General features: G+C 42.1%; 1 protein-coding gene across 1 annotated transcript in view; it reads right to left on the bottom strand.

Moving 5' to 3' along the window:
• UNC5D (unc-5 netrin receptor D) overlaps positions 1–21,869 on the bottom strand; it is a 637,872-nt gene that overhangs the window by 22,980 nt on the left and 593,023 nt on the right. Inside the window, exons 13-15 of the mRNA NM_001192518.3 lie at positions 19,853–20,080; positions 10,485–10,634; positions 2,655–2,819 (exon numbers count right to left, since the gene is read on the bottom strand). Of these exons, the coding sequence (NP_001179447.1) occupies positions 2,655–2,819; positions 10,485–10,634; positions 19,853–20,080 (543 nt within the window). The remainder of the gene's footprint in view (positions 1–2,654; positions 2,820–10,484; positions 10,635–19,852; positions 20,081–21,869) is intronic.

Raw genomic sequence — 21,869 nt, 5'->3', positions numbered from 1 at the left:
AGGGAATCAATTCTGTTCCTAAAGATCAGCAGAATGAATACTTAATTCCAGCCCAACAAACAAACAGGTGCATCTCATTCTTCTTCAGTCTTGAGGGAAGAATTTTCTAATTTTCATCTACCTCGACTTAGGAAAAAAGCTGATGTTGCGATGTTTGTCGCTACTGCAGCAGCCCTTAAAAGAGGGGCTTGTATTATGGACAAGGCCCATGGTTAGGACTAGGAAATTAAACCCCCTTGATTGGGATCTGGATATAGCACTGAATAGAAAGCCGGACTTTGATCTTAAAGTCAAGTTTCTCAGTGGCTACTCATCTGGTTTGCTCTATGATCTTGGATAAGAAGGCTGACTTCCTTGAGATTGTTTAAAATTGTGATGGTATAATACTAACCTACAGGATTCTGACCATTATACATGAAAGCATATGAAATAGGACCTGAAATACAGTGGCTTTTAAAAATTAATTTTCTTCTGACATTGAAAATGATGGTTAGTGAGATCTGTCTAAGAAATAGTTTGGTAGAAAGACATGTGGATGAACTGGGCCAAAATTCAGCAGGGACACTTAAAGTTATTAATGAAATGATTCTTATAGGATCAAACAAGTTAATAAAGCTTCTCAAGTGCAGCAGCCTACAAATCAGATAGCTGTAGTCCAACACTGAATATCTAAATCTTATTCTTATACTTTTGCCTCCTTTTATCAAGAAATATGGTGATGTCATGTTCTTTAAGGCTTTCCAAAGTGACTGTAAACTTTGCGAAGCATCAGAATGGGAGAGTCAAGAAGATTAAGTTTATTAGCTCATTTTCTCTCCATGAACTTTTACAGTTTATTTAAGCAAGATGCAAAGGTACCAGGATGTAGTATCAACCTTATTACATTCCTTTTACACAAACATCTTGTAATAGCTGAAACTGATTTTCTGAATCTGGATGCCTTAGAAAGTAAAAAACCTTTTAAACCTGGAATTCTTTTGTTGACCTGTTAATAGATATTTACGGAAATTTTCATCAGTGGCACCTTTATGTCCTGCCTTTCACTCTTCATTCTGAAATGCAGCTATTCTAAGAGTTGCCTTTTATTTTAGAACTAACTCCCATACGATTTGTATTTTAGTTTGAAATGTATTGTGTTAAAAATGCCATGACTGTTCAAAAAAGAGACTCTAAATGTATCTTGCCTGAGGTTTCTGCATCTACCTTCCCCATCAGGACTACCTTAGCGCATAATGCTAATTGGCAATAACGAATGCAAATATGGTAGAAACATGTCAGTTAAGACAGCTATCAGTTTTGAGGCACACTCCTTTGGAAAGCCATCGCACTTCAGAGGAAACTATTTGGGGGAATCAGCAATGCTCATTTTGCATAAATAATGAAATGCGGTGAGAATGGAGGAAAGTGGTGATGCAGACTACATGTTTTGAGAAAAATCATAACCTGAAATTGAATAGTACGGATACAAAAGGTGTTAAATCTTCTGCTAAGTGTGAACGAATGAATATGTCTTATTTATATATGCAAACACAAAAGTGCATGTGTATATGTTATGTTTAGTCACTAAGTCCTGTCTGACTCTGCAATCCCCTGGACTGTAGCCCGCCAGGCTCCTCTGTCCATGGGGTTTCTCAGGCAAGAATCCTGGAGCGGGTTGCCATTTCCTTTCTCCAGGGGATCCTTCTGACCCAGAGATCAAGCCTGCATCTCGTGCATTGGCAGGTGGACTCTTTAACACAGCCACCAGGGAAGCCCATATGTATATACACAGGTGCATGTTCTAAGATGGACATAACAGTGTGTGTGTTTTTCTAAACTAGCCAGGGATTACCTTGAAATTGCTAAATAAGGTGTCATCAGCTCCCCTGATTCCTCCCCTCAGCTACTCTCCCCTGCTGAAATACTCATTCAGGAGGAAAGGCCATAGTCTACTCGATAAGCTGAAGCTCAGAGCCATGGAGTCATTCAGTGGCTTAGGGCCAATCAAAGCCATGGCAGCACACAAGTTCCCAAGTGACTTCTCCTCTGACTCCCATTCTAACTCTGCCCTTGAGTAGTCATGTGACCTTGGACAAGGTCTTATCCCTTTTTGCACTATGCCCTTTCTTTGGAGAGTGAGATTATTATCCATCCTGTCTCTTATTGTACTGATGAATTCTAGGCTTCATAGAAATGGGGATGTGTAGAACCCTGATCCTGGAGGGTATCAAAAAATTATAAGACAGTAAGGAAACAAAGCCTTGAAAATGTAATAACAGATGGGGAAACTGACTTCTAGAAACTCATCAGAACTGGCAGAAAAGCAGCCCAGTGTAACCTTGTGTTTTCTTATGGTATGTGTCTCAATTCAATAATGAATCTCAGCTGATTCCAGGTCTACCATGAACTGTTCGATTGGTTGTGGTTTTGTGTATAAAAAGCCCCGGACCAGTTCCTTCCCCAAAGGCCCCTCCGCAGAGCCTATGCTCTAATGGGTTATGTTTCCAGGCCCAGTTCAAATCTTCAGCCTGTGAAAAAGTTGATTTTCCCTTATCAGTAATGAGGATTAAAAGAGTGAGTGCATTTTGAATCTCTTTCATGCAATACATATAGCACAACTAAGTATATAATGGGCTTTAGAAACAGGTCAAGTGACCTGGAGACCAAGGACTCACCTCGAGGATTGACGTCTGCACTTGAAGGATCTGTTCATGGCCTTTGAGCTGCCGGATGCAGATTTTGCAGGACAGCTGGGTGGTGGTGGGCGTGTAGCGCTCCAGGGAGAAGGCACAGTGCAGGGGCTGCCGGTTACTGCACCACACGCGGGAGAACGGGACTTCCTGCGGGGGACAGAGGGGAGAGGAGAGGGCTGGGGCGTGCAGAGCCCGGCTGAGAGGAGCAGAGCGCAGGACAGACCTAATCACAATAATTAGGATGATCATGATGACGGTGATGGCAGCAGAGATAATTGCCTGAGCGACTCTGGTGGAATTGTTGTAGAAATAATGTCCTAGCATATGCCAGGCAGCACAAAAGTAATTAATGTCAATTCCAATTGATAACATTCGAATTCCAAAACCACGCTGCAAGAGCTCAGATTTCACTTGGTGACACACACAATGAGAAAGAAGACCATCAAAAGTTAATCACCATGTTTTTCCACGACAAAAAGATTCTTTAGACGACTCCTATTCGAGGATTCCTAGTAGACGCCTACTCTTTGCTTCCTAAGCCCAGGGTAGGATGTTATCATCTCATGTACATGAAAATTATGAAGAAGTGACTAGCCAGAACTTATGCCCATACCACAGCCTCATGCTGAACTGTATAAGCATAATGTTGCTATATATCCAGCATAAAAATTACACCTACTGCAGGATCACTCACACACACACACACACCCACCCCAGAGAGAGACACCTACTGCAGGATCACACACACACACCCCGCCCCCCCCCCGCCCCAGAGAGAGACATCTACTGCAGGATCACACACACACACACACACACACACACCCCAGAGAGAGACACCTACTGCAGGATCACTCACACACACACACACACCCCAGAGAGAGACACCTACTGCAGGATCACTCACACACACACACACACCCCAGAGAGAGACACCTACTGCAGGATCACACACACACACACACACACGCACACCAGAGAGAGAGACAAACACAACAGGTTAGCCCAGAACAATCTATTTTGTCAATTCCTCATTCATTCAATTCATCCACTCTACAGTTATATGTACAATGCCTTCTAATAACCAGACACTGTATTAAATAAACAATAAAGGAATAGTAAGAATTTAGGTCTGGTCTCCACTTCATAGGGACTTACAATCGAGTGGCAAAAGCCATTTCACTAAATGAGGGTTGGGGGGAAGTTATAAAATCTGTATTCCTCCTTTCCCCATGACCAGCCAGTGCTGGCCACCAATTGTCTCGGGCATGTGGGTTTATATTAATGTGAAGTGGAGGTCAGCGAGTCACTGATATTCTTCCATCTACCAGAAAGGCTTTCCCTCCTACTGGAATCAGGCCATGGTCCTTGGCAATGACCTCATATTCCCAGCCTATAGTAAACTGCATCTCACTTCTTTCTCTTTCCCTTGACTCATTAATCTGGTCTTTTACCTGTTACTACAAACACAATTTTCTCCAATATTGATGCTGAAAGGTGGCAAAAGATGGATCAAGTCTGGAACTTTGATTCTCTGAAATGTGACTGGTGATGGTGTCAGCAGGTGTTACAAGACCATGAGCCATGTTTAGAATTCAATGTACCCACTTTAAGGAACCAAGAGTTCCCTGGTTATCCCTGAGCTTCAAGCTATACACTTGCAGGTTTCCTCATTTTTCTCTGCAGGAAGTCTCAAAGATCCTGATTTCTTGGTACTTGCTAGGGGAGATCAGCAGGGAGAGATGGAATTTAGATTGTTGAAGACTTGAGTACAGGAGAGCCAGTTTTGGGAAATATGAGAAAAAGAAATCAGGCATTAACCCCTACCACACATCCCACCAAGGGATGTAGGGGTGTTGTTTCATTTGTTTGCTCTTAAACTTGAACCAAGGGGAAGGCAATGGACTAAGGGCTCAGAGAAGGTCTATACGTTGACCCTGCAGCTGCCTTTATCCCTGTGCAGAATGTGGGCTATTAGGAAGAAGGCAACTCTCTCCCATCCTCAGTTCTCCCCTTCACAGAAAGAACTAGAAGTCTGAAAACTACATTTCACAGCCCTTGCCAGCAGGGAGTTCACATTTCCGTTCTGCCAATGAGAGGTACTTGTTTTAAATTTGGAAGGAAGGGAAGAAATGGTTTCTGTTCCTCTGGTACCAGCAAGCAAACCTCAAGGGTTCAGCTGACAGCATATGTGAGGTTTGCAGGGGCTTCTGAGAACCGTCTGCTTCAGGGTTGCGGTGGTTTCCTGAAATCGTGGAACTTGCTGATTTCCTCATATCTCTGGGGGCTTTCTCTGACCTTGGCTCTCCCAGGTTTTCCAGAGGTTTTATAAGCACATTAATCCCTTGATTAAAATATTTTTTTCTCGACCCAAACCATTCTCTAATGAAACGCCAGTAGGTTGGAAGTAGTCTTTTGAGAAACTAAGATGAGCTGGGTGTGCCGGAAGGTTCCCTAGTGTTTTCCCACAGAGAGGCTGTTGTCCAGGGCAAATGCTGGGAGAAGCATGAAGCTAATGGTCACCAAGGAAACCCATGGCTGGGGCACAGCTGGCTCATATACCAGCAAGACTGCAGCACAGAACCAGTGAATGGCACCTCTTTCCCACTTTCTCCCTAAACAGAGACTAACTTATGAGCTCTTCTCTTTCCCTCCCAGCAACAGAGGGCACTGCTGAATGGTGGTGAAAGTGAAGTCGCTCAGTCGTGTCTGACTCTGCGACCCCATGGACTGGAGCCTGCCAGGTTTCTCTGTCCATGGGATTTTCCAGGCAAGAGTACTGGAGTGGGGTGCCATTTGCTTCTCCAGGGGATATTCCTGACCCAGGGATTGAACCCAGGTCTCCTGCATTGCAGGCAGACCCTTTACCCTCTGAGCCACCAGGGAAGCCTGATTGGTGGGCCTCCCAGCAAACTTGAGAGGAAGTCCTTCCCTAAAACACTCAAAAATGACTGTCCACTTGCACCAAATTCTATACCAGATGCTTCTATACTATACACGGTCCGCCATTTCTCCTTGCTGTCTAATCTTATTCCTGCTGTGTCCTGGTTCAGTAAACCAGGGTAACTTTTACTTCCTATCTCAGCCTTCAGCTCTTCTCTCTCCATCGACTGAGCTCTTCAAATCCTCATCTGCTCACAAACGCCCAGTTGCCATTTCTCTGGAGGACTCTAGCAGCTACATCTCGGGTTTTTATTTCATTAACAGCCATCACTGACATTATACCCCAATCAGCACAAATAATTTCAGTTGGCCTTTCCTTTCTTAAACATTCTACCATTTTTTTTGGGGGGGGGGGGACACCATGCAGCATGTTGAATATTCCCTGACCAGGAATCGAACCCATGCCACCTGCCTTGGGAGTGTGGAGTCTTGGCCACTGGACCACCAGGGCAGGCCCAAGTCTACCTTTTATGAACGGATTATCACCATCTCTCTCACTGTCATTCTACAGTCTTTCTGTTTCCATGTGTGAGCCTCTTCTCTGGTCTCATCATAGCTAACTGGAGTAGCCCGCTCACCAAGCCTCCCGTCTCCGCCTCTACTACACAGAATTAATGAGAGGACTGGGGAGGAAGCAGAAAGCAGTTGACTGGTATTTTTCAGGGAAAAGCCTGTAATCATGAGTGGAATCACTGATGTCACCACATCACCTGGAAACTCTGCTTTCATTACATGATCCCTTTGCCTGGGGGACAAGAATGGCCCCAGGATGCCTGCCGTCGTCAACACAGCCCCCTGCCAGGCCTTCAAGGGCTTCTGTCCTCTCACCCCGTCCTCTCTCTGTCCAGCCTCAATCTCCTAGCCCTGAAATGCACTCTTCTCCAGACCAGCGCATTTTTAAAATTCACTGGAGTACAGTCGCAGCTTCCCACTGGCTATCTATTTAATGCACGGTGGTGAATAGATGTTACATTTTTATACTCACTATCATCCCCTTCAGTGAAAATAAGCATAACAGAGGGCCCCATGGTTCATTGATGCTTTCGCCTAAATAAGGTGTTTTTGCCTAACTACGCTAACCAAAGAGGTCTCTGTTTTCTAAAACTGAAATTTTGAGTCATTACCGTGTAATATAAATGTTTGGACTTCAGAACGAGATAGAGCTGAATTCAAGGTCCAGCTCTTCAACAAACCTACATTTCCTGCAGTGGCTTTGAGTCTTTGGTGATACTATCTTCGTTAAAAAAAGAAAAAATGGACGGCACTGATGATGTGTTGAAAAGTATCTTCTGTCGTGTCGCTTACTAAATTTTGTGTATTTTCTCCTGAGAACACTGGAAGAACCCAGTGCAGGCATAATCTTTTCTTGTAGCAAGACATGAGAATTGGCAAACAAACAAACAAAAATGCCTCTTGCTTTTCTTTCCATTCTACTGCACACCATCAAAACATTAAAAAAATCTGATTTTAAGACTGTGTCAAAAGAATATTTTTGTTGTTGTTGACTTGAGTAGCAGCTGCCAATGGTGCTCAACAAAACATTTAAAAATAATAAAAGCACTGTGGTTAGTGTGCTTCCCGGGCAATCATCTTTGCTTTCATTTATTCTTCTCTGCCCCGCCGCCCCCCCAAAAATACAAAACAAAACACCAAGATGCTCACTGAGCTGAGAGGAATTCTGGGGAAAGTAATACTAGAGGACAAAGTGTAGCAAAGTTATGTGTGTTTAAAGAATTCCGGAAATGTTTTCTTTTTGAGTCCCATTATAATTAGTTTCCTAGCAGATGGAGAGAATGTAAATTGTATCCTAGCAGGAGACAGACACTGGGTTCTCCAAGATACACAGCATGCTGCAAGACAGCTACTTTAGTCCTACGGAGGTGACAGCCTGGCTTGGTGTTCTGTAGGACTTAAAAAATAAATTAATATTTTATTAGATTCAGCTTTATAATATTTTACAGATTCTCTACCCCCCACTGTGAGCAAGGAAGAGGGGATACGATTCAGTAGCTCTCAGGTCCCAGGAACCTACTGGGAGCAGAGTTATTTCCATGCAGAGAAGGGTTGTTGAGTCTTCTAAGGGGACAACAGCATATCCCTTGTTGTGGTAGAGTCTTATGAATAATTGTTTATTTTGGAAGGACTAGCATTGTGGGTCTCTTTCTTTCTTTGAATCAAGGTTAGTGGATGCTATGGTAACCAGGTCTCCTAAGAACTCCTGTAACCTCACATGCCCCTCCCTTTCATCCATCCTACCTTGTTTCATAAGCAATAAGGTTTGTACCCTAGCATTTCATAAACTGTCATCCTCTAGAATTGAAACCAGCAAGATTTAAAATCTAGTTGGTCCTCCTATACATAGGCTCTCATCACATAGTTCTAAACCCAATCTGGACCTCACATCATTCTAAGAATTTTTCTTGGTTGGTGTCTCATAGGGCAGCTATTAATATTTTATGCACTGGATACCACCATGCCTGGGAAATTCCACCTTGCCCAGATGAAAGAAAAAAAAAAAAGGTTTCTTAGAGAGTCAGCTTTGGGTACCAATTGGAAAATGTCGATTCCTAGATTGCTGTTTTGAAGTTAAAGAAAGGGAGAGAGGAATAAGATGACGGTAATACCAGGAATACCAATAACTCTAACTTGTCTATCCACTGACTTGGAAGATGATGGGGACATTTACCAGGTGAAGGAGAGACCTATAAGTGATGTCAGCAATAGTGGGGTTTTCTGTCTCTGCAGTAGAGCTCTGTGAGTTCCTGTCCACTAAGCCAAATCATAAGCCATTCTCTATTATCCTCGCCCAGTATGTCAGCACACATGATGCTCTCCATGAGGTTCAATCAGGCTGAATGCAAAGCTTCCCCAAAGTGTATGCATCTGATGCCTGGAGCAGACACAGCGTGGCCATTATGCCAAGCACAATATGTAGTCACATATACTGGGGGAGTTCAGTGATCACAGGAGTAAATAAATTGGTGGTAGGGTGGTGAAAAGAAAGGAAGAATAGAGCAGAAAGCCATTTGTGGGAAAGAAAAATGAAGTGGAAATGAAACCTCAGTGGCAAGCTGCCTGATGCAGAGAAAATTAAATTGTTGCTCAGCTTTCCACGACTCTTTCAAATTATGCTCAATTACAGAAGTCAAATATTTATACATGTTCACAACCTCTATGCAATCCAACCCATCCTGATAGTAAAGCTGGTTGGGCTTCTTTGCCAGCCAGCGCCCTTTGACTTTGGCTGGCCCTGTTGCATCCTCCGGGGTGAGCAGGCATTACCCTTCTCCAAGTCTTTTCTACCTGAGGCTCTCACTGAATCCCTGGTGTTGGAAGTGTTGTTTAAGTGCTCCTGAGAGGTTATAATTCTTTATCTGCTTTCTTTTTTTATCTGCAAACATTAAACTTCATATTTACTTTGGAGTCACTTGCATTAGATCCAGGGAAGCAATGCCCTTAAATAAAGATTAAAACAGAGGAATTTGCACGACTATCAGGAGTTCTTTTAACAATACCCTGAAGTTCAATTTGGCCTGCAAACTTTGAATACTGTTTTCTGGGAAACAGAGACGTCTAGGTCTAGAACATCATAAATAATACATTTATTCATAGAAAACCTCTCTCCATAAGAAAATATGTTAAATATCCAAAAAAATTGTTCAGGACCCTGAGAGAGATACTTGTTGTTTTGAATGCTCTAAAACTATACATAGAGGGGGCAGCTCCTGAGGTAATGAAAAGTAAACAGAAAAATATGACCTTATTTGATTAGAAAATTCTGAATGTTAGAAAGCAGTGATGGTGCAAATTTCTTCTAACTCTCATGGAATGGTCAAGGTTTTTCTCTTTGAGATTTGACTGATTTCCATCCTACAAGCTGGTATATCTTGTGCATGTTTTTTTTTAAAAATGAATGCTGTAAAGATAGGTGAAAAAACCCACAGGGCTCTGCAGGTTATGCTGATGGGCAGAACAGAGAAGCGTGAAAGCCTCCTGTGAGTCCAGATCAGTATCAGTCTCCCAGAAGCTCCAGAGTTAAGGAAATGTCCTGTCTCTTGAAGCCCAGATGACTCTGGCTTAAGAAACAATGGTAGAGCAGTTGGCTGCTTCTGATAACAATGCTTATCACTGAACATTTTCATAGAATTCAGTGACAAGGTCACAAGTTGATATCTTTTCACGCTAAGCAACTATTCAAAAATTCCTTAACATGATCCAAAGAGACTCTTAAGTCCTCCTGAAATTTTTTTAAGTCTCTAATAATGAGGTATATGAATCATGACACAAATATTTTTACATAAAAATATTCTAAGAGGCATTAATATTTCTTTGTTTTTCAATTTGTGATTTCTTCTTCCCATCTTGCTCAATTCATTTGGCAGCAAGCATTTCATCTATTTAGGACAAAATCTCTTGATCCCACCTGGCTGGCCAGAGCTCTCTACAACTCAAAATGATCACCCTTAAAAGGTTTCTCCCTAATATCCAGTTCATTCTATAGGTGAACAGGACTTAAAACACTGTCTCATAATGAACTGATATGAATTAAAACAAATCCACAAAGAAATCTTGCTCTAAGTTCTTAGATGGCCTTCTTCAACCTTTCCTGAGTGGTGATATAAACAGGAGAGAGGATACATGTTATATTACCTGACACGCAAGCACCTTTGCCCCCACCTGTTAGGAACCCATGGATTTATGACAATAGGTTTCCCTGGGTGTAGTCCAAACAGTTACACATCTGTGACAGTTTTGAAATGAAATCCATAGTTTTAAAGGAGGAGGAAAGTCAGGAGTACCCTTACTAGGGTTTGTGATATGCCTGCTGGTTAAAGCAAAGCTATTTCTATTGGAAACCCATTTGGCCAGTACCTGGCATGCAGTGAATGGTTTAATTCTCCAGAGGAATGGGGGGATATCAAGGACAGAGATCTGAAGACTGAAAGTATTCCCTTTGAAATGCAGCAACTTTGGTTCTTCCAGGAGTTGTCCACCTTGATGCCTTTCATCCGAAACCACTTCCTATAGGACAAGAAAAAGAAAAGAGGCGCAACAATAAAGCACACCATTCCCTCCACATTTTCCTTCCATAGATAGGTATGCTCCCTCCCAGGTGTCTCCCAGAAATAGGCAAGAGCATGACGGACACACTACTTTTATACCCTTCTATCCTTGCAAGGTCAGGGCTAAGGGCTACAGGCTGCTGAGAAATAAGGATCTGGTCACAAAGAAACAATTGTTCTTCATTATTGTATTGTTGAGGCTTTTATATATACTGTCTTTAAAACTGGAAGACCTCCTTTGCCCCATGCAAACTGTAATACTGTTGAGTTTCCACCATTGTGTGAATTTCATGCTGCTATCACCATGATCAAGGGATGTATTTGTACTTAACCTGACCCAGAATGCTATTTCACGAGAAAGGGAGACACAGCTCCTCTCCACTATGGTTCCCTTGTTTGTATCCAACACAGGCATCAACCAGTATGTATCCTTTAGCTCAAAATAAATGCAGAGTGCATGTATCATGTTTATTTGTAGTAACGTTCATGTAAGTTATGCCAAAAGGCCAAGAAGAAATAAGTAGTCAAGTCAGCTTCATCTCAGAAAAAAAAAAAAAATCAAATTCCTGAGACAAATATTCCTTTATCTTTTACTGAGAAATCTTTATAATTATATCTCATATAAACACAATTCACATACATTCTAAGGAAACCATTTAATTGGTTCCAAATTTGTGGTGTTTAGAATCCTATCGATAAGACAAGTGAAATAACAGAACAGATAAGAACTGTACAAAATGTTAAACTACTGTGGGGCGGGGGAGGTGAGGTTCTCAGCGTTCCTGGAGATAAGAGATTTTCCTAAATCCTCATTTTAAAAATCACCATTAATTGACTTAAAATTTCCTTACAATGCTAGGCTAAATAGGAAAACTGAAATCCTTTAATTATGGCCTATAATCTTCCCAGAGTCTAAAAAAGATTGTTAGAAGCAAGGCAGCTAGGCTTATAAATACAATAAAACTTAAATTTCAATTATCAGCGAATGAAAACATCTTCAGAAGTTATCTTTCCCATCTCTTGTCTCTGTATAGATTTAACATTAATAAAAATGTTTCTAAGAAGCAGCTTTCCAGCTTTTATCCTTCATGTACACATAAGTTAGATTAATAGGTTGCCAGTGTCTTTTCTCAGGACTAAATCGGCCCATTCAAGTGTTGTCATCTCCAGCTCTTCTAGGGTGGGAAGGGTGTGTCTTGGGGCCTTAAGTCAGCACTGAACTTTCTGCAGTGATGGAAAAGGTTCACATCTTTGTGTTTTAATATGGTATCCACTAGCCAGAGTGGTTAGAGTGACTAAGGAACTAAATGTTTGATTTTAATTTAAATGTAGATATGCACATGTGGTTGACAATTACTAGCCTGGACCGGGCAGTACTAGGTAATTCATTATGTTGTGCGTCTAAGCGTTGGACATAGTAACAGGGTCGCCAGTGTCTAATGAGGGCTACAAACAGTGGAAGGAAAGAGGCAGGGTGGGAGGAAACAGAATTAATGCCAGATGCTGACTTTAGGTCTTTACAGATGCTGGTCTCTGTCCCCTCTTTGGAGATTTAATGAATGTCCAGCAGAGTGATGCCTGAGCTGGGCACTGGGTGGACAGAAATGAAACACCAAGGAGCTCATAGTCTAGAGAGAGGGTTAGAACAGTGAGCATATGAGTATAATATTGTATCTGAGTATTACAAATATGTATATTCCCAAAGGTTAAGGCTACTGGCAAAAGCCATGGGTCAGATGGTAAATCGTCTGTCTACAATGCGGGAGATCCGGGTTCAATCCCTGGGTTGGGAAGATCCCCTGGAGAAGGAAATGGCAATCCACTCCAGTACTATTGCCTGGAAAATCCTGTGGACAGAGGAGCCTGGTAGGCTACAGTCCGTGGGGTCGGAAAGAGTTGGACACGACTGAGCCACTTCACTAAAGGTTAAGGCAAGAGAGAAGGTGCCTAACTCAGATGGGCAGATAGGCCAGGGAATGAATCAGGAAATTAAGAGAGGAAGTGACATTTGAACTGAACCTAGAAGTAAATATAGGGGCTCCTCATGGAAAGGGAGGGAGAGTGTATTCCAGACACTGAATGGACTCTCCACAAAGGTACGCTGGGATAGGAGGCTAGGGTGGAAAGTGTATGGCTGGAGATGATGGAAAATATAAGGTAGGAGCCAAGTCATGAATTCTCCCTTACCATGCTAAGGACTTGTATTTTTGTTTAATGTCATTGGGTTTAGGGGAGCATGGGAATCTTCTGGGGGGTACATAGACTCAAGAGAGCATTCATCTTGCAAACCAAAAATGGAAGGCACAGGTGTCTAACCACATTTCTGTGTAGTCTTCGGCAAGTCACTTAATCCTTTAGCTTCAGTTTTTTCCCTGGGCTTATTTACAGCCAAACAAAATCATGAGCATGGTAACAGACTAACTTCTTTTTTGCCATTCTGGTGCAAGATTAGAATCAGGGGCAAATATGAAGTTTGCTTATTCAAATCATTATTAAAGTCGTGAAGTAACAACAGTGTTGACTTGTCAAAGTACTGATATATTTGACTAGGTGCTCTGAGGTGCACCCTGTTCTTTAATGCCTGAAAAGTACAGAGAAATAAACCAAGGTCAGGAGAGGAAGTGGCTTGTTTAAGGTCATGCATTACTTGGTGTAGAGCTAGGTTATATTAATATTTACAAACCACATAGCATTATCCCACTTGAAGGGAATTTAAGGTGCTTAGTGATTTAAAACTTGATTATTTACGGAGGAAAACATGGAGATGCACCCTCAAGAAAATGATCTGCCAACAGTCACATGGGTTAGTGACAGAACCACTGTATACAATACTTGTTCATGGTCGAGTATTTAAAATTTTTATTTTATTTTTGAATATAGCCAATTAACAATGTTGTGATAGTAGATAGCAAAGGGACTCAGCCATACACATACACATATCCACTCTCCCCCAAACTCCTCTCCCATCCAGGCTACCACTCGACATTGAGCAGAGTTCTCTGTTATATAGTAGGTCCTTGTTGGTTATATGGTCTAGTATTTTTTCTGTGAGATTTCCCTGCATTTTCCTATACTATACTTGATTTTTTAAGAGTCATGTGAAGGTCAGACAGCCATTAACACTGTCCCATAAGTAATTTTTCATTGGTGTGAGACACATGTAAAGATGACTTAAGTCAATTTGTTTTTGCCCTAGGGTTATTTATACTATCTAAGCCATTCCTGAGATGCAGAATGGAGGATATTAAGCACTTTTAAAATGGATGGGCTTAGTTGCTCAGTCATGCCTGACTGTTTCTGGCCCCATGGACTGTAGCCCACCTGGCTTCTCTGTGCATGGAATTCTCTAGGCAAGAATACTTGAGTGGGTTTCCATTTCCTTCTCCAGGGGATCTTCCCAACCCCCAGGGATCGAACTCTCATCTCTTGCATCTCCTTCATTGGCAGGTGGATTCTCTATGCCTAGAGCCACCTAGGAACCCATTTAAAATGGATATCCATTTGTAATTATCACTGAGGAAAATGATACCCCTTAAAGATTTCTGCTTTGCTGCTACTCCTAAGTCGCTTCAGTCATATCCGACTCTGTGCGACCTCATAGATGGCAGCCCACCAGGCTCCACCGTCCCTGGGATTCTCCAGGCAAGAACATTAGAGTAGGTTGCCATTTCCTTCTCCAATGCATGAAAGTGAAAAGTGAAAGTGAAGTCGCTCAGTCATGTCTGACTCTTAGCGACCCCATGGACTGCAGCCTAGCAGGCTCCTCTGTCCATGAGATTTTCCAGGCAAGAGTATTGGAGTGGGGTGCCATTGCCTTCTCCATTCTGCTTTAGGGCCCCTATTTAAATACAACCATGATTTATGTTTGCTTTTGTTTTTTAGCTTGCTTACTTTAATCTCCACATATTGAACCCCCAATATGAACCAACTACATACAATTAAACATCTTGTAATCTTATGTAAAATATTAAGCAATTATAAACTATTGTGTAACAAAACAATTATAAAACAAAGAAACCCAATAATGACTTAATCACCGTGTTGACGTATCTGTAGAGGCACAACTGGCTTCAGAATAGAAGCTCTGAAACTCTTTCCAAATAGGAGAGATTGTATTTAACCCATAACTCCCCGTTGTATCCCTTTAACCTATTATGTTTTGCTTGGGGGCTGGGCCTAGAGATCTGTATTTTTAAATACTTCTCAGATGACGCTCATATCCAGCCAGGTTTGAGACGAATCAGTGGTACTAACAGCTGTACTGAGCTACTTCTGAGTCATTCACACGGAAGAATCACCCCAAGAGTGGAGTCTGATATCCATCCGATTCTTTCCTTTCTGCCTCCTATATGACAAGGATTTTTTGTTAAATCTCTGGGGATCTACTGTTGAATTGACACCTGTGTTAATTAGAAAGAAGCGTCTGGCTGGTTGCTTGTATATAAAATGTACCTGAAGCCTGTGGCCGGTGGTTTTTCTACCTCCTCTATTCCATCATTTCACATTGGGGGTTGCTAGTCATCCAGGGCTGGGAGCTGTGGCCAGGAGAAACTTGTGCTGTGTGTCTCACTGAGCCGTTTATGTTGATTTAATGAGACAGGCAGCAATATTCAGGTGTGCTTCCGGGATACGAAAACAGGCAGGCTGAATTTACATATTTATGAGACAAAACTGTTTGAACTTAAGCACACGCATACACATACGGAAATTATGTCGTCGTGTGTTTTCCTTTAAATGCTGTACGTGAGCAATATTTCCCAAGGTTGCATTATTGATAAACACAAGAACTATATCTGGAGGAAATCCTTTGAAATTAGATTCTAAATCCACATTAATGCCAAGTAAGTAATGAGGACCAAGGGGCTACTGCAGAGGAGTGCTGGAAGCAACGGAGAAAAACGTTAGTTGCTTTTTCTTTTCATTTTTTTTCCCCCTAAGATATGGCAAGTGCTTAATTCCTTGCTTTCCCCGTGTCAAGGTTTGTTTGAACTTGTGTGTATGGGGAGAGAGAGAGAGTGTAATACAAACACCATGACAGAAACTTAGGTCTTAGCATATTACAGTTTTGAAAATAAATCACCATTCTGCAACCTTTGGTTTGAATTCATCAAAAGCAGCAATGTCAAACACACAAACATAAAATCGCAGCTCTAATTGTTACAGAAATACAGGAGCAGGAAGTCACTGGTCCCTTTCTTACCTTCGGGCAGATGGCATTTATTATTATATTTTTTTTAATAAAGCCTATCTGACCTGATTTAATTTTCTATAGAGATGGTTTTAGATTTATTTAACATATCTTCAAATATCTGAAACTAAATTAATTATGTCTTATCTAGGTACATGAGGTATTTTGTTTTTGTCTTTCAAAGAAATTGCTACAAGGATTCAGATGAAATATCTTCAGAGCGAATGGGAAGCAAGCATAGCAGCCTTGCAGGGGGCAGAGGAGAAGGTGGTTGTTGTTGCTTGGTTGCTAAGTCATGTCTGACTCCTTGCGACCCCATGGATTGTCGCTAGGCTCCTTGGTCCATGGCATTTCCCAGGCAGGAATACTGGAGTGGTTGCCATTTCCTTCTCCAGGGGATCTTCCCAACCCAGATTGAACCCCTGTCTCCTGCACTGGCAGGCAGATTCTTTTCCATGTGAGCTACTGGGGAAGCCCCAAAGAGAAGGAGGGCCCGGCTGAAAATGAAGAGTGTGTGTTTGATTAAAATCCTCTAAAGGAATATATATATATATATATATTTTGGTGGGGCCACTATCTGGCCAAGTACTCACCTAGTTCTACAAAGACAGGAGAGTTGGGTCTAGAAGCTGCCCTTCTTCCAAGGATTTCCAGTAAGAGGGTGAGCGTTTACATAATTGGGGGACATAATTGATGGCATCACTGACTCAATGGACATGAGTCTGAGCAAACTCCAGGAGATAGTGAAGGACAGGGAAGCCTGGCGTGCTGCAGTCCATGAGGCTGCAGAGTTGGACAAGACTTAGTAACTGAACAACAAGAATTTCCCAGGGAGATGGAAGGGACGTGAAAATGCAACCATGCCCTTTAGCTAGGTTTCCTTCTTGGTTACAAGCCCAGTTCTGGCTGGGCTCAGATTTTTTTCACTTCTTTGAGTTATGAAAGATGCACTACAGTAAAGACAGCAAGTGTCACAGCCACGCTGGCCTCTTTCCAAATCATGACAGACATGTTCATTACAGTGGTAACTGAGGCAAAATTCCAGGGTAGGCAATTTCTGCAGAAATGCTTTATGAAAAAACTACCTGTGAATTTTCACTAAGAAGTTAGGGTTCTATTAGAGTTATAGCAGGTGACTCATCATTGCATAGAAGATGCTCAGCTCACACCACTAAAGTTGGGGGGAGCTAATAATAATGTGTGAAGTCTTTTAGACTGTTGCTATGGCTTTCTTCAAGTGGAATTATTTTAATGGCTTTGTAATTATATATTTCCCTCTAACTAAATACCACACATGAAGCCATGAAAAATAGGACATAGATGATTTGGGATATGAAGGTAGTTTAAATGAACTCAAGGAGAAGGTTGTGAACATGTTCACTGAGCAAGATAAACACCCAGAAAGCAAGATTCCTTTCCTGCACAAAACTCAGAGACTAAGACCAGGCAGTGAATGGTTGTGTTCAGAAAAGCTACGAGTTATGTTTTACTCTTTCCAGATTCAGGCCAGAAAAGTTATTCAGCCAAGCCTGGTGATCTCTCAGAACCCCAGGGGAGAAGCATGGCCTTTGCTGCTCATGACAGCTGTCACATACATCCTGTCAATAACAAGTACAACCCAACTCAACTCTAAAATCAGGTTTATTTGACATAATAGGAGAGAGAAGGAATCACTGGAGGTAAATAGATTCCGGCAAACAGGCCAGAGGTATCTCCACTGGAAAACATTTCTCTACAGCAAAATTAAAGAATTTTGGGAAGTCTCTCTCGATGAAATAAAGACATTTATATTCAATTAGCAGGAGCATGCCAGTTTTTCAAGCACTGATTAAAAAGGATCTGCTACCCACAGGAATGGATAGTGGTTTGAAAAGCTGTGGTTTGAGCTTCATTTTCATGATTCCCACGGCAATTCATCTGTGAACAGCTGAGCTATTCTAGAATCTGGTAGCAATCAGTAGGAATGAAAATACATTATCTGCAAGTCACTTAGAAATTCCTTGGGCAAATGTCTAACTTGCTGGTATATACATTAGCAGTGCTGGTATATACATTATTCAAAGCAAAATTCAAACCCGTTATGAGGTCTTAATTCCAACGTGGTTGTGATGAACAGATCCTCAGGGTAATCCTAGTTAGCAGGGGGTAACCCATATGACACAGGAGATCGGAAATCCACCCCAGCCCTCCACGTTTACTGAGATTTCAAAATCTGCCTGAGTTACTAAACAACCAACTAGTGTACGGCACATTTTACAACTATTCAGTGGTTGCAGTAACCTCAGTTAATTTTCTGTTTGAAGTGTAGTTGATTTAAAACGTTGGGTTCATTTCTGCTTACTGCATAGTTCTTCAGATACATGCATAGATACATTCTTTTTTATAGTCTTCCCTATTGTGGTTTTAGGCTACCTACTCCAGTATTCTTGGGCTTCCCTGGTGGCTCAGTTGATAAAGAATCCGCCTGCAATGGGTTCGATCCCAGAGTTGGGATGATCCCCTGGAGAAGGGAAAGGCTACCCACTCCAGTATTCTGGCTTGGAGAATTCCATGGACTATACAGTCCATGGGGTCACAAAGAGTCAGACACGACTGACTGACATTCACTTTCTACTGTGGTTTATCACAGGATATGGAATACAGCTGCCTGTGCCATTCAGGCAGACCTTGTTGTTTATCCATCCTATATACAATAGTGTGCGTCTGCTAAGCCCAAACTCCCGATCTCTCCCCTGCCGCCCCCCAGCAGCTTCAAGTCTGTTCCCTTGTCTGTTTCTGTTTCGTTGATGAGGTCATTTGCGTCATGTTTTTAGATTACACATAGTAGTGATATCACATGTCAGTCGATTTTTGATTATTCAATGTCCGTTAGGTATTTTTATCTTGGAGAAATCCTCTTACTACAGGGTCTCAAAAGGAGAGGAAGAGTTTAAGATGTCATTCATAGGTTGAGGTTTAACTGCTTACACTGATGTTCTGGACTAAATGGCACCCCTCATGATAAAGCTCTGTTGTGAACAGTCAGATACCGAAGCGTGCCCTTTATAATGGCCTGTGCTACTTAAGAGATGGGGAAAATGTGGGCACATAAGCTGGCACTGTGTCACCTCTACTGGCTTATGTTCAGGATTCAAGTCATCTTATCTCTTCCACTGGTAAACGTGAGATTTCCAGCTCAGTGTCTTAAAAGCTAGTTACTGAGGGAAAGCATAATGGGCTTAATGATTCAGAACTGGAATAGCTGGGACCCGGGATGAGGTGCATCAGGAGAGTTATGCTATTTATATATGGGCAGAGCTTACACAGGCACTTCTGCATTATTTTTGCTGCTATTAATAAACCTGTACTCTTTGAGAGGTGCTAATTCAAAAAGGATCATATGTGATTAAAAGGAGCAAAAATGGAAAGGAACCATCTCTGCCCTAATAAACCTAAAAATGAACAGACTGTGTGTTCAGGATGTCATGGGACTACCTACTGAGAGGAATGATTTATAATTGTCCCCGAACTATGACCTTCAGGTGATCCAACCACTTGTCTCATTGCTCAGCTGCACATCAAATAACTCTGGTTCCTGTGGTTCACGCCAGTCTCCTCTCTGGACATGGCATCCCTTCCTCTTTAGGTCTCAGATCTCATTTCTCCAAGAAGGTTCCCCAAGGATCCTCAAAGACGTCTCTCTCGTGACTGGGCCTCTGCTTCCTGAATTATGACTATCCTTCAAGTCAGTTTTCTCATTTAGCACACAGTGTGGTGTATTGGTTTATCCCTCCTCTCTTCTTGAGTGCCAAGTACCCCATCGTACCTTCAGCACATCAATGGGCACACGGTAACACAGCTCTTGTTTCGAGATGGGTATCCCCACTGAGCCAGTGATGTGGGCTCATCGTCCAGACCCGCCCTCCGCAATCAGATTCGCTATTGACACCAATCTTTAGGAAACCCCATGTTCCCATGATACCACAAGAGGAACTAGAGAAAAGGCTGACCTGAAATGCCCAAGGGGTGTTGTCCACACAGTAGACCCTCAAGTTGTAGTCCAGAGAGTTACAGGACATGCAGCCAAAAACTGCCACCTTGAGCTGCTTCACGGCACAGTCTGTGATGGGTTCCCCGGTGAGGGCATAAGTCCCAAAGCTGTCTAGGAGCACGTGACATGCAAAAGGGTCCAACAGGCAGTAGCAGGATGTGGATTCATCCTCCACCGACATCACTTCCTGTTGGGAAAAGGCGTCTTGAATTCTCTCAGCTTGGGAAACACAATGTGATTTAACCGTCACTTTGCAAGGACATAACATCTTTTTTTCAGAATATTTTTATTGAACTCATTTTCTTGGTGTTAAATGTTTTTCTTTTATCAAAATAACTGCTGACATCAGGAGCTGAAGGAACAGCTATATTCAGTGTAGAGTAGGAATTTGATTTAGTAGGTTATAACAAACATCACTTTCAAAGCTCTACAATTGTTGGTTAATTTGTCCAAGGCCAAATTAAAAAACAAACAAAAACGGCCTTGAACCTTAACATCAATGAGCAAACTTTTATGTTTTTTTTATAAAGGTCTATTTCTGAAAACCTCTTCCAATATCCTTAAGGTAATGTTTATTTTCTTTCAAATATTTTATCTTCTTTTCACTCCATCAAAACCACGCATGAGGGACCATCCAATAAATGGTTTGAATAAGATGTATCAGAGTATCTCACCCTCCCTGCTAAGGTATGTGTGACCGATTTGATAGTGGGTAAATCTAACACCGTCTGGATGTAAATGACTGTGAGGAAGTGCTGGGAAGAAAAACTAATGTGGTAAAAATCAAGGCAAAGCAAGATGTAATGAAAAAGAGCCCCAAATCCGGCCCCTTTATAAAACCTATGGAACCTCACACCCCTGGAAATTCCCCTATGGTTGTATCACAACTGAATAAATAGCAGAATGCATTTTCAACAAAGAAGAGTTTCAAGACAGAGCTGGGCAGGGTAACTAATCCACTGAAGCAGCTGGGAATTTTCTTCTCCTCAAGAAACCTGATTTTCCCTTTACTTCCTTCTCCTGAAGCATCTCCTGGGAGGTAAGATCCCAGGGCTAGCTGGAACAGGTCATTGTGTTCCAACAAGATAATTCATCTGCCTTCAGGCAAACTGACCCCAGACAGACCTCAAAGGAATCCCCATCAGACAGATAAACCAGGTTTCACTTAAAATAGCCAGCCCCCTGCAATCTTTCTTCGCTGTGACCGGCTCTCTTGTCCTGACTTTTCTCTTGTGGATTCTCAGTTTGTCTCTTTTCTTCTCTCCTTGTGCTGTTTCTTACATGCTTTCACATACACAGGGAAAGACAGAATGATTTTCAATGCGTTCATTCATTCAGCCACATCTACCTAGCAGCTACTCTGTTCCTGAATACTTCCATATAAATTTGTTACAACCCCTATTTTGGCAAAAACAGATGGTGACTCCTTTTATGAATACAGCTGGCTTACCCTGGGCCTCTTCCCTAATTCCCACAGAGGCCACAAGGAGAGTCAGCTGGGACAGAGAAATGGCCTGGGAACCAAGGCAGGAGCCATAGTCTCACTTACGAAAGGCAGGTGCACAGGGTACATGCCTGTAGGGGTGATTACAACTGTATTCCAAAATCAAAGGAAAAAGCTTCATATCCTCTCTGGCTTCTTTTCCCCATTATCACACACATGACACACACACGACTAGCCAACACCTTGAGGATGTCGTAATACTGGCCGCCAACCCCCTGGAAAACAAGCAAACGCTCACCAATTTCACAGCTGACTTGTGTGAACAGAAGGTAAAGTTAATTCCATTCCACAGGTGGAACCTAAACCCTGTGTTTTTTTTTTTGAAGCTTTTTATTTTATAGTGGAGTACAGCCGATTAACACTATTGTGATAGTTTTAGGTGGACAGTGAAGGGAGTCAGCCATACATATCCATGTATCCTTGCTCCCCCAGACTCCCCTCCCATCCAGGCTGACATATAACACTGAGCAGA

Source organism: Bos taurus, chromosome 27 (genome assembly GCF_002263795.3).
Source record: "Bos taurus isolate L1 Dominette 01449 registration number 42190680 breed Hereford chromosome 27, ARS-UCD2.0, whole genome shotgun sequence".
NCBI classification, from domain to species: Eukaryota; Metazoa; Chordata; class Mammalia; order Artiodactyla; family Bovidae; genus Bos; species Bos taurus.
This window is presented reverse-complemented; position numbering and strand designations above follow the sequence as displayed.